Below are 14568 nucleotides of genomic sequence, written 5' to 3'. Positions count from 1 at the left end.
AGTGTCTTGTTTAGTTGCTATAACATGAATCGGTGTTTACTTACTGCTTACTTGATGAACTGTTTTAAGTATCTCTTTGCTATAATATGTTAAATTTATTTTCACTAGTTTACCCTTTCATTTTTGTGTATGTTCTTGTCTTGTCTTCTCTTTTGCGATGATCACCTTATTGGTGGGAGCAGATGGAGGAAATGTTGAAGGTAGACCTGGTGGTGGCAACGGTGTTGTGTAATTTGAACCTGTTATGTGTGGCTCTCAGGAATAGTTGATGGCCTACTGCCTTTTGTAATTCCTTGTTCTAGGAGCAACTCTTTTGCAAAACTATTAACTTCCCTGGTTTATGTTTGCTTATGGCATGATGGAATGCCTAAGTTCCTTTCTAAATACATTTGATGGATGACTGTAATAGTGAATCCTTTTAAGTGTACTGTTCATCTCGTGTGCTCCTTATTATTATAACTATGTGATGTTTTATTTAGTAGATTATTCTATTTAAATGGGATGTCACATTTTTATGGTATTAGAGCCATCGTTCCTTAGTTTCTGTGGGCTATGTGTTTGCTAAGCTTTCGTCGTGCCTTTCTTGTCATGTTTAGATAAGTTTCTAGTTTAACCAAGTTTCTAATGGTTCTTTCTGTGTGTCCATTGATATGGCACCCCCACGTATAGCTCCTCCTCCACCCCCTCAGGGTGACGGGTAAGATCTAGCTAGGGCAATCGAGGCTATGGTTGTAGCCTTGACACAATAAAGCAACGCCATGTTGCAACAGCACGAGGCGGCTATGCAACGTCAAGAGGCCTCTCTTGAGCAATAACACCTTGTGATGCAGTAGATGGAGGCTATGAGGCAGGCTTCTGAGGCTGCCCAAAGGCAGCATATGGATGCTCTCCGCCAGTTAGGGGAGAATGCGACTGGTGCTCCGGTGTATGGTCCTTATCCCCAACCTCCACCCCCTGAATGGAGTTTGGAAGATTTCTTGAAGCACTAACCTGTAAAGTTTGATGGCTAGACGAGTCTCAACCAGGCAGACCAGTAGATGAAAGATATGGAGCGCATCTTTGATGCCAAGAGATGCCCAGATGAGAGCAGGCTTGCTTTCACGGTCTACATGCTCACAAAAGAGGTTGAGCATTGGTGGGCCAGTATGAGGTTAGTTATGGAAGAGAAACATTAGGAGATCACTTGAGAGGCCTTCAAGAGGAGGTTTTTGTCTGAGTACTACCCAGACAGCGTGAGATACGCAAAGGAGTTGGAATTCCTCCAACTGACGCAGGGAAACAAGTCTGTAGCAGAGTATGCAGAGAGATTCAAGCATCTGGGACGCTTCTACACCATGCCGCTCGATGAGGAGTGGCGTTGCAGGAAGTTTGAGAATGGTCTCAAAGGAGACATTCGCTTAATGGTAGCCCCGCTTTCCATCAAGAACTTTGCCGCCTTGGTGGAAAAGGCTAGGGTTATGGAGAAGATGAAATTGGAGGTAAAAGCCCAACAGTATCCACAACAGAGGGTTAGCAGATCATCTTGGTCCAGGCCGAGAGTGAAGAGAAGAAGAAGCTGTATGCTAGGCCTCATCCACAGTTTCAGGGGCCTAAAGGCTTTTCTTCCTCGCCTAGAGGGATCCAGTGCCACCATGGTGGGGGACCACATGTGGAGAGTGTTTACTCGCAGCTATCAGGTTTCCGCAGGTGCAACCATTGTGGTAGGGAGGGCCACTTTTGTAGAGATTGTCCCACTTTGAGGAGGGCAGTGGCGCGACCTACATATCAGACTTCTGGTCAGACTCAGCAAAGGAGGGGAGGCAGCAGGCCTCAAGCTACAGGCAGGGTCTATGCGATGACGGGGTCAGAGGCAGCGGGTTCAGGTAACCTCGTCGTTGGTTGTTGTGTGATTTCTGGCAAGTCTTGCTGCGTGCTTTTTGATTCTGGAGCAACACTCTTTTGTGTCGGAGTCTTGTGTGCAGGAGTTAGGTCTGCTGGTGTGTGAACTACAGTTCGATCTCGTGGTATCTACTCTAACATATGGGTTGGTTAGGACTTCTTCAGTGTGTGTTAGGTGTCCAGTGGAAGTAGAGGGACGTGTGTATAAAGTTAATCTTATATAACTCCCTCTGCAAGGGCTAGATATGATCTTGGGAATAGATTGACTCTTCGCCAATCACGTTGTCATAGATTGTCGGGAGAAGAAGTTGTTGTTCTCCAACTCAGAGGAGCCTGAGTTGTTGTCTTCCCATGGGGTTATGAAGGAAATCCAGGACGACTCACAGTGCTATATAATCTTTGCTAGGATGGAGGTTGAGAAGGAGGAAAGAATAATAGTGATACTTGTGGTCAGGGAATTTGAGGATGTGTTCTCTGAAGAGGTACCAGGTTTGCCCCCGAGGAGAGAAGTCGAGTTCTCCATAAACTTTGTACCAGGAGCTGGTCCTGTGTCAACGATAGCTCCTTACCGCATGGCTCCTGTGGAGTTGGTGGAGTTAAAGAAGCAGATTGAGGAGTTGCTTGAGAAGCAGTTTATACGGTCTAGTGCTTCGTCATGGAGAACCCCTATTTTGCTAGTAAAAAGGAAAGATGGTAGCTCAAGGTTGTGTGTGGACTATAGACAGTTGAACAAGCTGACTATCAAGAACAAATACCCATTGCCAAGGATAAATGATTTGATGGATTAGGTACATAGGGTGTCAGTGTTCTCCAAGATTGAACTCCGGTCAGGTTATCATCAGAGCTTGGTGAAGGTAGAGGATGTAGAGAAGTCTGCTTTCAAATCTAGATATGGGCAATACGAGTATGTGGTTATGCCATTTGGTGTGACCAATGCTCCAGCTTTGTTCATGGATTACATGAACCGGATCTTCCGCCCATTTCTAGATAAGTTTGTCGTGGTCTTTATAGACGACATACTCATCTACTCCAGGACGCATGAGGAACACGCCGAACATCTGAGGATAGTGCTTGTTGTCTTAAGGGAGAAGCAATTGTTTGCTAAGTTATCAAAGTGTGACTTCTGGATGAGCGAGGTGCAGTTCTTGGGGCACGTGATATCAGCTCAGGGTATAGTTGTGGATCCAACTAAGGTGGAGGCTGTGATACAGTGGGAATGTCCCAAGTAAATGATGAAGATTCAAAGCTTTGTGGGTCTAGCTGGCTACTACAGGAGATTTATAGAGGGGTTCTCCAAGATAGTAGCATACACAGCTAACCAGGAAGGACCCACCATTTGCATGGACTAATAGGTGTGAAGAAAGCTTCAGGGAGCTTAAGTAGAGATTGACAAGTGCTCCGGTGTTGGTCATTCTGGACGTCAGTAAACCCTTTGAGGTTTTTTGTGATGCCTCTCATCAGGGCCTTGGTTGCGTCTTGATGCAAGAAAGGAAGGTGGTGACTTATGCTTCAAGGCAACTGAAAGTGCATGAGAAAAACTACCCCACTCATGATCTAGAACTAGCGGCGGTGGTCTTTGCTTTGAAAATCTGGAGGCACTATCTGTATGGGGCACAGTTCCGTGTGTTTAGCGACCACAAGAGCCTGAAATACCTCTTTGATAAAAAAGAGTTGAATATGAGGCAAAGGCAGTGGATAAAGTTCCTAAAGGACTACGACTTTGAACTCCTTTATCACCCGGGGAAAGCAAACGTGGTGGTGGATGCTTTGAGTAGGAAAACGATGCATGTGACACATCTAATGATTAAAGAGTTGGAGTTGCTTAAGAGCTTCAAAGATATAAAGATACAAGTTGAGTTGGAACCAAAATCCATTTGGTGTAGCACCTTAGCTATATCCAGTGACTTCCTAAGCTTGATTAAGGAGAAGCAAACATAGGATGCTAGTTTGCAGAGGGTAAAAGAGCTACTTGGATCTGATCAGGCAAAGGAGTTTGCCTTGGGTGGTGATGACGTGTTGAGGTTCAGAGGCAGAGTTAGCATGCCTAGTGATGCAGAGGTGAGAAGGTTGATCCTTGAGGAAGGGCACAAAAGTCGTCTTAGTCTGCATCCTGGCATGACTAAGATGTACCAAGACCTCAAGAAAAACTTTTGGTGGCAAGGAATGAAGAAGGAGGTTGCACAGTTCGTATCGGTCTGTTTGACTTGTCAAAAGGCGAAGGTGGAGCATCAGATGCCCGGTGGGGCGCTCCAGCCCTTGGATATCTCGGTGTGGAAGTGGGATGGCATAACGATGGATTTCTTTACCCATTTGCCACGAACCGTGAGAGGTCATGATGCTATATGGGTTGTGGTAGATCGACTAACCAAGAGTCCTCACTTCTTGGCGGTGAATCTCATAATGTCCATGGCTAAGTTAGCACAGCTCTACATCAAGGAGATAGTGAGGCTTCATGGAGTGCCCAATAGCATAGTATCTGACAAAGACCCCCGGTTCTCAGGAATAGTTGATGGCCTAGTGCCTTTTGTAATTCCTTGTTCTAGGAGCAACTCTTTTGCAAAACTGTTAATTTCCCTGGTTTATGTTTGCTTATGGTATGGTGGAGTGCCTAAGTTCCTTTCTAAATACATTTGATGGATGACTGTAATAGTGAATCCTTTTAAGTGTACTGTTCATCTTGTGTGCTCCTTATTATTATAACTATGTGATGTTTTATTTAGTAGATTATTCTATTTAAATGGGATGTCACAATTTTAATAATCGTATTACTTTTTGTGAGATATAATTCAGGTATTTTAATGACAATAATAATAAAAATTATATTTGACAAAATATAATTAAAAAAATAGATTTTAGACATAATTAAAGAAATTTAAAGTATTTAAAAGAAATAGACAAATGAAAATGCATGAACTGAAATTCTCCATTAATAATTAAAGAAATTTAAAATAATTAATCAAATCAACTCATTGATAAAAAATCTTTACAAATTAAACATGTAATTATTAATTATAAATATATAAATTTAAAATTTTTTAAAACGTATGAAATAAAAAATAATTCAGTCATAGTTAAAAAATTAAAAAGATTTAATGGAATTAATGTTTCAATTAATGAAAAAAATTTAGAAACAGATCATATAAGTATATATAAGTTTTGATTGTAAAAATAAATATCCTTTAAAATTATTTCCATTGATGTTTGAAAATAAAATAATTATTTATTCAAAATAAGTTTAATTATATTACTTTTTTTAAATAAAATTAGAAAAGATTTAGGGCTAGTTCCTAATGAAATTAAGACAATGTTTTGCCTTCTCTCTATCAGGATGAAAAATATATCTTGTAATATTTCTTTGCAAAGCCACATGTAGGAGAAGAAAATAAGATAAATAAAGTTTATACAGATTGTCTAATTTGTAAAAGCTCTCCTATATTACTTTTTCATGATTATTTAAAAAGAAGTTCCTTACATTTATCTTTTGTATAAAATCTTGTCCAAATAAATTCAATAAAAGTGAAGAACTCTCTTGAAGGGATTGGTACAAAATTCAAAGAATAAAAACAATTCAATACATAATTCAGCGATTCCATCTTTCTTAGACATAAGCAAAGCATATATTTCAAAATGCAATTAAGAAACATCAAAATGAAGAAAATTTTATCAAAAAAGGGTCTGAACAAATTGCAAACAGCACGTAAACATAACATTTAAGAGTTTATGGTTCTATATCTAACAGAATAAAAATATAGGTCAAGGGCTCCCAAATAAAGCCATCCAATTCACATATTGTAAAAATGACACAAGTTTTGACTGATTTAGCAAACAAACCCACGTATAAGAGAAAAAAAAAGAAATAAATTTTATATCATTTTAGTTACAACTTCAACTTTCCACCATTAATATAACATAGAACTAATACTTGGGACCAATGTCTTTAAGGGTACAAATATGCTCCTCTTTCATAAGAGACATAAGAGACAACCAAATCTTTGTCCTCATCAAATCTATTATTGATTTGCATGATGTAGATTAAAATCAGTATAAGAAGGAGCACATTGTGAAAGTTTAACAGATGATTAAGATCATGCCAGTTTCCTCACTTTGTAACGACACATAATGACATAATTAAATGTTCATTCTTCATAATCATAATTTGACAATTTAGTGCAAAACTTCAACATAAATAGCAGAATATGAATCAAACAATCTAACATGCCTAAGCAAATTTTCATAGGTTACAAGTCTAAGGTCATCTCATTAACCAATTGTATAATTATATTAACCACACTGTATCATGAGAGAATTGAAAAATGAAACCAAAAGACCATACAAGGATATGATAAAGATGAATTTTCAATGATATATAGTTTATTCACTACAATTGGGAGAAAATTGAAAATCTTGTAGAAAACCAATTTGCTAACCACTTTTATTAAATTATGAGAATAAAATTTGCATAAACAAATACCAATGAACTTTAATTTTTAAGTATGATTTAGAAGCAATTATTCATGCACTATTTTCTAATATCTAAAAATAACACAACAAAAGTATAAGAGCTTTGACAAACTTACCACTAATTACAATTCCAAAGTTTTATCGTAAGTTATACCTTGCAAGAAAAGGCCAAATGTTGGCACCAAAGTTTTGTAGGTGCTCTTATGCATTATTCTCCGATGGTGTGAAATAATGCACCTTTCATGACAGAAATCTCAAAATGACTACCCTAAACTTTAGAAGTGTAAATAAATACCTAGTTATTCCACTAACATCTGAAGGGTCCTATAACTCTTTAAATAACCTACATGAAATATAATTGCATCAGATGATATTGTATAGTTCTCATAAGAATTATGACAATAATAGAACCAAGAAGGTGCTCTTTGTACCATGGGACATCTGTCCATTCATATACCACATTAGTATTAACATATATCACAATCCATACATTTTTAGAACAAAATATAATATCAAACAACTTTTACCAACTTATGAATGCTCGCATTAAAAGAATAATCTTGACCGAGTATGAGAAGAATAATTTGCAACATATAAATTTGATTTGCCATCTTGTTGAAGCATTGTACAAAGCTTATAGAATTGGGATTAAGGGTTAAATTCATAAGATAAAAAGGTATTAGAATAAAGTTAATCTTCCATCATTCTACAATATTAGTAGGTGTTGGATATATCGTATATCACATGATAATCAAGTAAATAAATGTTTTAAAAAGCAATAATCCTCCTCAACATAGCTTAATGAAAAGTTCTTCCTGACTTTTACACACATAAAAAATTATTTATTTTCCAATTTCTTCACAAGAGAAGTGTTACTTTCAAATCATGAAAGTATACTTACTTTCAAATCATGAAAGTATACTTACTTTCAAATCATGAGCAAGTGTTAAATTTTCTTCAAGATAATCTTTTCTTTGAGCCAAATGATTGGACACGGGATGGTTAGGTTTACTTTGCTTCTCATCAACTACCTAATAAAAGTTTGACATTCAAAGTTTAAGATTGATATCATATAAGTAAGATGTTAAAATATAACTATAATTTACAAAGAAATTTACTAACCTTGCTTAGTTAAGATAATTGTCTCACCAGATTGCGTTTCTCATTCAACAACTGTAGTTCCTGCTGTCATTAAATTTAGTTAATTTCCTCAAAAGTTGAAGATCTAGAGATAGACATAACTAACATGTGTATCCTTTGTACCTTCAAGTAGACAAAAGAAATTTGTTCAAAGAAAGAGAGGATCTCCTCTTCTTGCCTCTTGCTCTTGAATAAAGTTCCTACAATCAAACTTATAATTTTACAGAATTGTATGAAACACCTTGTATCTTTCAAAGAAAAAACATGCATGAATGCTTATTCTTTTCAAACATTATGAGCCATTGTAAAATTGATAGAAATCAAGAGCAATTTCTTATTGGAGCACAAAAAATCATTGTGATTGCTATATTTCTTGATAAAAATGGGGTACAACACTGTTATCTTGTTCCAAACCATTTATAATGGAAAACAGTTTGCTTGAGGCTTGGAGCATAAAAATTCAAGCATTCAAAGCAGATTACCTTCAGGAGTGCATCCTTAATTACTAATAGCACAAATATCTCAAGCCATATTATCCTTGATTGATTTGGCAGCCTTAAATATTTGATGAATTATCCTTCATAACACATACAAACCAAAATAGCAATAAAAATTACAACCATAATAAAAAATAAATCAAATAGAGCTCAACAAAAAAAGTACCCTTTTACTGAGAGGAAACAATGTCTCTAAGAAAATCGTAGAAACAAAAAATACACACACCAACTAATAATATAAAATAAAAAGGGTTTTTAGAGAAGTCCAACTTAATAAATGGTTTTCTGTAGCCAAAAGCTCCCTCCATTTGTGCTCCTTCGGTCATGCCTTCTTATCTCTTCCCGCACCTCAAATCTTGAATATTTTTCAAAAACCTAAAAAGACAATTAGGTTTTTTTGCGATCCATTAGCAAGAAAATAGATCCAAAGGAAAAAATTAATGGCGCGCACCAACTTGATAATCGATGGTCTTTTTGGCATGATTAGGGCATCACAGTAGTTTTGAAGAAAATCAAACCCATAATATGCCCTACACCATCAAAGGAGAAGTACTTAAGTTCAACAGAAAAAAAAAAACAAAGTGTCTGAATACAACATAAAAATAATAAATATTATCTGATAAGACCGAAGAGAAAACAAACATAGTTGAAGGATTATGCTCCCTAGGATTTCAGAAAGACAAAGAAAGGAGATAAGAGCATCGAGTGGGAAGGCTTTTTTTCCGATTTCAAATACTTCTCTGAGACATTTGAAAGAGAGCCCTGAAACATTGTCAGGTACACTTTTCGCACCTCTATAATGATGCGTTGCAAAGACTAATTTGCCAATAAAGACACTGGTTCCCACAACAAAAGTAGGGGCACAATGATAAACAAAACAATATTAAAATGACAAAAAAACCATATTTTAGGATAGCTGTCGCAATATTAAATATGGGTATTTGAGTAACATCCCTACCCATTTGTTTTTTTATAGTTATATATTACAAGTAAATGTCTTATTAGTAATCAATTTTAGTGACCAAAAGTTATTAGTCATTATAGTGACCAATTTAGATACCAATTTACAAAATTAAAATTTATTAGTTACTAAAATAGTCATTAATATAAATAAAAAATTACAATTTGTCACTAGTTAATTGGAGAGCAATTTAGTAACTAAGTTATTCTGGTAGCCAAAACTTAGGTAGCTAATTTTTAGTGACCAGTTTTCTTTGGTAGCCAAAACTATGGTAGCTAATTTTAAAAACCACTTTAGTGACCAATTATAATTTTTTATTCATAATAGTAACTATTTTAGTAACCAATGATTTTTTTTTTATTTTGTAAACTTGTATCTAAATTAGTAATTATAGTAACTAACAATTTTTTGTCACTAAAATTGGTTACTAATGAAGTATTTTCTTGTAGTAAAATAGATTATAGTAGAAGGTATTTAGAATATCATACAGATTTATTCTATGGGTAATGTCCTTAACTGTTACATATGGATTTATTTCATATGTAACATTACATATGAAATTTTTTCGTATGTAAAATTACCGACGAATATTTTATATAGGGATTTCTTTCTGTATATAATCCATCAAAATTATTCATTTACATACTGATTTTGTTCATAGAAAAATTGAATTTTTGTTGTTGTATCAACCAAATTCAAGCAAGTTAATTTCGATCGAAATTTAGTTGAGTCGGTTTTAAACTAAATTTGATCATATTTAGCTGTGTTGGCGCGATTTGAGACATTTGGTAATCAATATAAAAAAATGTCACTCAACTAATGTTGTATTTCTGTTTAATGTGAATAATAGCATAATGATTATTCTTAGCTATATATAGAAATATTGTTGCAGAAAAAAAAATAGTTAAAATTAAAAGACCGCTATTCATTTTGAAAAGAAAAAAAAAAGACAGAAAACTAGATAGAGTACTTTTTTTAACAGCAGGTAGAGTACTCTTGTTATATAATGGAATAGAAGTGATGAAACAACGAGAAATAATAACTTTCCATTTTTACGGGAATTCAAACCATATGTATAAAACGTGGATGCATCTAGTGCATTTGGTAATGATATACTAAAGCAGGTGAAATTATTGGTTGAAGATAGTTATTGTGCGGCACCAGTGTGCGTGCACATGAAGTGGAACTTAATTACTCTGGCGATAGTGCAGGAGACTAGTTCAGATAAAGTATTTCTAAGAATTGAAACATTATACTTTGTTGTCTCATGCTTTCAACTAATTCATAGCTTATGCGAGCGGTTAGAAAGAGCACCTTCGTTCAAAATGTTGTATGCTGCTGGGTGTGTTGTTGCCTTCGATACATTGGTCCCATTTATTGGTTGGAAGCATAGAATTTGAAGACGAAAGTAGGATGGAAGCGATAGTGCAGTAGACCAAATTGACAATTCTATTCCCATCTTATGTACTATGTAGGATGGAAGACGAAAGTGTAACTCATTTATTCTTTTGTCCCAACATTGATCATAGAATGTGAATATACTTTTCTCTGATGGAACTTAATAACAAAGATAATATACTTTGGAAGAGTGTTTATATATTTATTATTTGGAATACAAAACCATCATGTGAATAGGATTGTATTTAAACTAGACAAAGTTGATGTTGAGAATTTTTTTTTTTTATGTCGCATTTAAAAATTCAAACATGATTAAAATGTAAAATTCTCATTATAGAATTTCTTTTTTTTTTTTCTTGCCACTAAGGAAAAATATATAATTTGAAAAAGACACTAATACGAGTTGAGTTATGATTTTAGAATTGAAATTATGATTAAATTGAGTTAACAAATGATTAGATAAATAAATGATTACAAATAGAGCAAAAAAAAAGGAAGAAAAATGAATATTTTAGTTATGAATAGAACACGCATCAACACATAAAATGAAGATGAATAATGGGTTAAGATGACTTATGGAAATGGAGACCTTAGATTTCCCACTAGTCTATCTGAGAAACTTATGGCCAAAGTTCACACTCATAATCGCCACTAGTATATATGTTTCAGGTGTGTATATTCTTAAATCGCATTATTCAAATACCTAGCAAGATCCAAAGTTGGGGGTTGGATTGGCGAGTTAATTTCTCTATAACCAAAGTGTGGTGGTTGGATCTAGAGGCATCTATAATAAAATTTTCTCAAAATCCCTAAATTGCAAGCAAGATCCATAACAAGCCCTGTATATAACAAAAATTTCAATAATTAACTTTTTATGTTTAAAATTAAAAATAATTAAAAATAGTAATTTTTTATTTTATATTAATAAATTTATATATATATATATAAAGTATAAAAAAAATTAAAAAAAAAGTTGAAAAAATTAAAAAAAAAGTGACGAACCAGTCCACTTGCGATCTTATATTATATATTTGATGAATTATAAGGTGATATTTGTAGCTTTTTTTTCTTGGTTTTACTTAAAACTAACATAAACTCATTGACTCAACTTTTATTTGATTCCTTGTTAACAACTTATCAATAACTATGTGATTGTAGTATTGATTTTAAGTAGATCTAAGGAGGACTAATAATATCGAAATTATGCTTACTAATATATGGATGATCAAATTTGAATTTGTATTATGTTTATGTTGGACTTGGATGTATTATGAATATCTTGGATGTTTATCTTGGACTTGTGTTATGTTTAATTAGCTAAGTAACAATGTCTCATAATTTTATGTTTACTATTTCAATTCTAAATGAATTAAATGATATGTTGCACTAGTTGAAATGTTAATGAATTGGCACCGGAACAAGTTCAAGGATGTATTTTGAAACAAATTTTCACTTTCAAAATAATAGACATTTGTGTGGGCTAAGTTGATGCTACACCGACGATAATGCGTTAAATATTATACAATTTTTTTTTATCGACAAAGTATAAGTGTTTATATATATAGTGGAGTACTTGGGGTACTCCAACCCGTATACAAAAATATATATAAAGTGTTCCCAGTCATTCTACCTTTATATATCAAGGTTAATGACATGTACATTTGATATCAAAGATCCCTACCAACCAAACAAATAAAGGTGTTTCTATGACATCTATAACTCATAAAGTAATATAGATTTATGTGTGCATTGCTAGGGAAGCATATTCAATAAAGCATACAAGAATTGTGTTGCTATACTCCCTACGTCTTTCCACACCAATAATTTTTGTGGTTGGTTTACCATTCATCACTTTCTCTTAGTTATGATTCTAGGACTTTAATCAAATTATTCAACTGTCTTTGTTTCCATATAGAGGTTTCACATGGTGCTCTTAGAAACACACTGCATATTTCTTTCGTCACATCAATATCCCTCGTTCATTGCTTGTTGTTTTCTTGATTATGCCTTCGACCTGTGTTCATCCCAGTTGTGAGTGTTTTAGCAATCACCCTTTGACATTGTAATAACATGCCTTCTCCTTGTTTTGGGTAGTTTTTTATGGCCCATTCTTCCAGTCCCTTCTGCCCTTTATATCCAAACAAACCTGGAATATATTTGTTAAAATTCAACCCATCCCCCTCTCTCATGCCTTCCATCTAATCACCCAGCCCACAAATGTTCTTACCTTTGTAGTCCAATATTTCTATGATTTGCTATGTTATAGATCTGATGTAGGGTATAGGACACATGCACCGATCCGAAAAAGAGAATCTTACCTTAGTGCTTTTATGTTTCATCCATGCCCACACTCTTAGTTGAGCCATGCAAAATATTTCTTCTGCATCAGATATGGCGTTGCTAAACACAACATTGTTCCTATGTTTCCGTATACTCCACATGATAGTCACCGATACCCCCTTCCAAATTTCATTCCCTTTATGGTTGAGTTCCAATACAAGGAAATGTAGAAAGCTTTCGTAAGGCTGATTATAGTGGACATTCAAGATCCTTACCCATTTGTTTCACATGTTCCAAACTTTAGAGGCAACTTTACAATCAAAGAACAAATGACTTGCGCTTTCTTTTTGCTCTCCACAAAGGGCACAACAATAATTATTCAATAAAACTCTTCTACGTCTAAAGTTTACCTTTGTAGGTACTTCCTTTAACATAACACGCCATGCAAAAAAAATTGTTGATCGAATAACTTTAACCCTCCATAGGCTTTGAAAGAATGGAAGTTGTTCTCCATTGCAGATGTCTTGCATCTTTTCATATGTTGATTTAACTGTATATTCCTTATCTTCCCCATCCATCCACTATAAACTATCAACTCGTCTACTATCAATATTTATCCTCTCTAGGTCTATCATAAAAGATTGAAATAAATTCTTTTTCCATTCAAACCATTCTCTCCTCCATCCAAGATTCCATTCCCATTTATCATTTTCCCACTTCTCACATTCGCTTATGGTTCTTTCCTTTTTATTTGAAATTAAATATAATCTAGGGTAAGAATATCTAAGTGCTTTCTCCCCTGCCCATACATCTTCCTAAATATTTACAATATTCTTAGATTGCGTCGCATCATGCATGGGCTAAGCCAACAAATGTGTTTGAAATTTTAATATGTTCGTACTTGACCGATATATCAAGAAGCATTTGTGCGTCTGCATTTGGCCGACGAAAAATGGCTTTCCATCCTGGGCATTAGCGTGGTACGCATCATCGTTGCAGGACCGACACCATCTTTTGGCGTTCAATTTTCGCAGATGTGAAATGTCAACATTCTTGTAGTGTTTACGTTGCTTTTCACCACCATTGCCCAAAGTTCTCAGCACCATTAATCTTGATAGTACTTTAAAATTGTGAAAGGAATAGTTGATGGGATAGAGAAAATTTTGGAGATAGTAGAATATGGAAGTAGTGGTTGAAAGTGATAACTTATGTAATTATGAATGGTGTATTAGATGTTGTCTTACTTAAATTATATAGTTGGTACGTAAATTATATATTTAATAATAGAAAAAGAACTATATTATATAGTTGGTACGTAAATTAAAGTTTGATTCCAAACTCGTCTGCATATTTATCGAAAGTATCAAGTATCAGACCTTCCAATGCAGTGGCACATTTAAATAGTTTAGGAACTGATGTAACAGTATATCACTAAATATCTACGTACTTCCGTTTTTGCTAGTTTGACTATTTGCGGTCCTTTATCTTTTAAGTTTGATATTACCATTACCCTTAACAAGATTTAGCTTCAGGTAAATTGTGCAAAGAAAAAAAAAAATAAATGTACATTCAATACAGTCCTAATAACTATTCAGTGGTCTTGGTACAAGTAACAACGGATCATAAGAAACAAAAAAACAAAAAAACAAAAACAAAAACAAAAACAAAAACTAACAAAGCAATAATCAGTTGTTTCGTTTAAAATTGGTATATAAGGCAGAAATAAAGCTTTCCACTGAGGTCATGCTCTGTGACAGGAACGAAGTCATGCACATTATACTCAAAATAATTTCTTAACAAAATTTTTTTAACGAACTTTTGACAATATTGACGTCAAACACACCATAAATCTCCAAACCCATACTGCACGATTGTGCCGTCAAGTTCGTCAATTCTTGACGAATAAATGAATCAAACACACCATAAATCTCCAAATTCTCCAAATAAATGAAT

General features: G+C 34.4%; 1 protein-coding gene and 1 long non-coding RNA gene across 2 annotated transcripts; one reads left to right on the top strand and one right to left on the bottom strand.

The window, feature by feature from the left end:
• The first annotated feature begins 1046 nt into the window (after positions 1-1046).
• Positions 1047-3816, top strand: LOC114174563 (uncharacterized). Its single transcript, XM_028059398.2, has 7 exons — positions 1047-1150; positions 1232-1478; positions 1532-1976; positions 2170-2581; positions 2675-2782; positions 2912-3103; positions 3303-3816. Exons 1-7 carry the CDS (start codon positions 1047-1049, stop codon positions 3814-3816), a joined length of 2022 nt encoding a protein of 673 aa, XP_027915199.2.
• A 3254-nt stretch (positions 3817-7070) lies between these two features.
• On the bottom strand, positions 7071-8751 carry LOC146888459 (uncharacterized). Its single transcript, XR_014988907.1, has 6 exons — positions 8619-8751; positions 8428-8506; positions 7962-8351; positions 7603-7679; positions 7462-7521; positions 7071-7370 (listed from the first exon to the last, which is right to left on the bottom strand). It is a non-coding gene; the product is annotated as an uncharacterized LOC146888459 (long non-coding RNA).
• Positions 8752-14568: the final 5817 nt, after the last annotated feature.

Source organism: Vigna unguiculata, chromosome 2 (assembly GCF_037176805.1).
Source record: "Vigna unguiculata cultivar grain cowpea cultivar isolate G323 ecotype 2 chromosome 2, ASM3717680v1, whole genome shotgun sequence".
Taxonomy (NCBI): domain Eukaryota; kingdom Viridiplantae; phylum Streptophyta; class Magnoliopsida; order Fabales; family Fabaceae; genus Vigna; species Vigna unguiculata.
Note: the sequence above shows the minus strand (reverse complement) of the source record. Positions and strands in the feature narration are given on the sequence as shown.

Coding starts and splice junctions, on each gene's coding strand:
- LOC114174563 (XM_028059398.2), top strand. CDS start 1,047: ATGGAGCGCATCTTTGATGCCAAGAGATGCCCAGATGAGAGCAGGCTT. Junction 1,977..2,169: donor TGCAGGAGTTAGGTCTGCTG/GTGTGTGAACTA, acceptor ACGTTGTCATAG/ATTGTCGGGAGAAGAAGTTG. Junction 2,783..2,911: donor TCTAGATATGGGCAATACGA/GTATGTGGTTAT, acceptor CATCTACTCCAG/GACGCATGAGGAACACGCCG.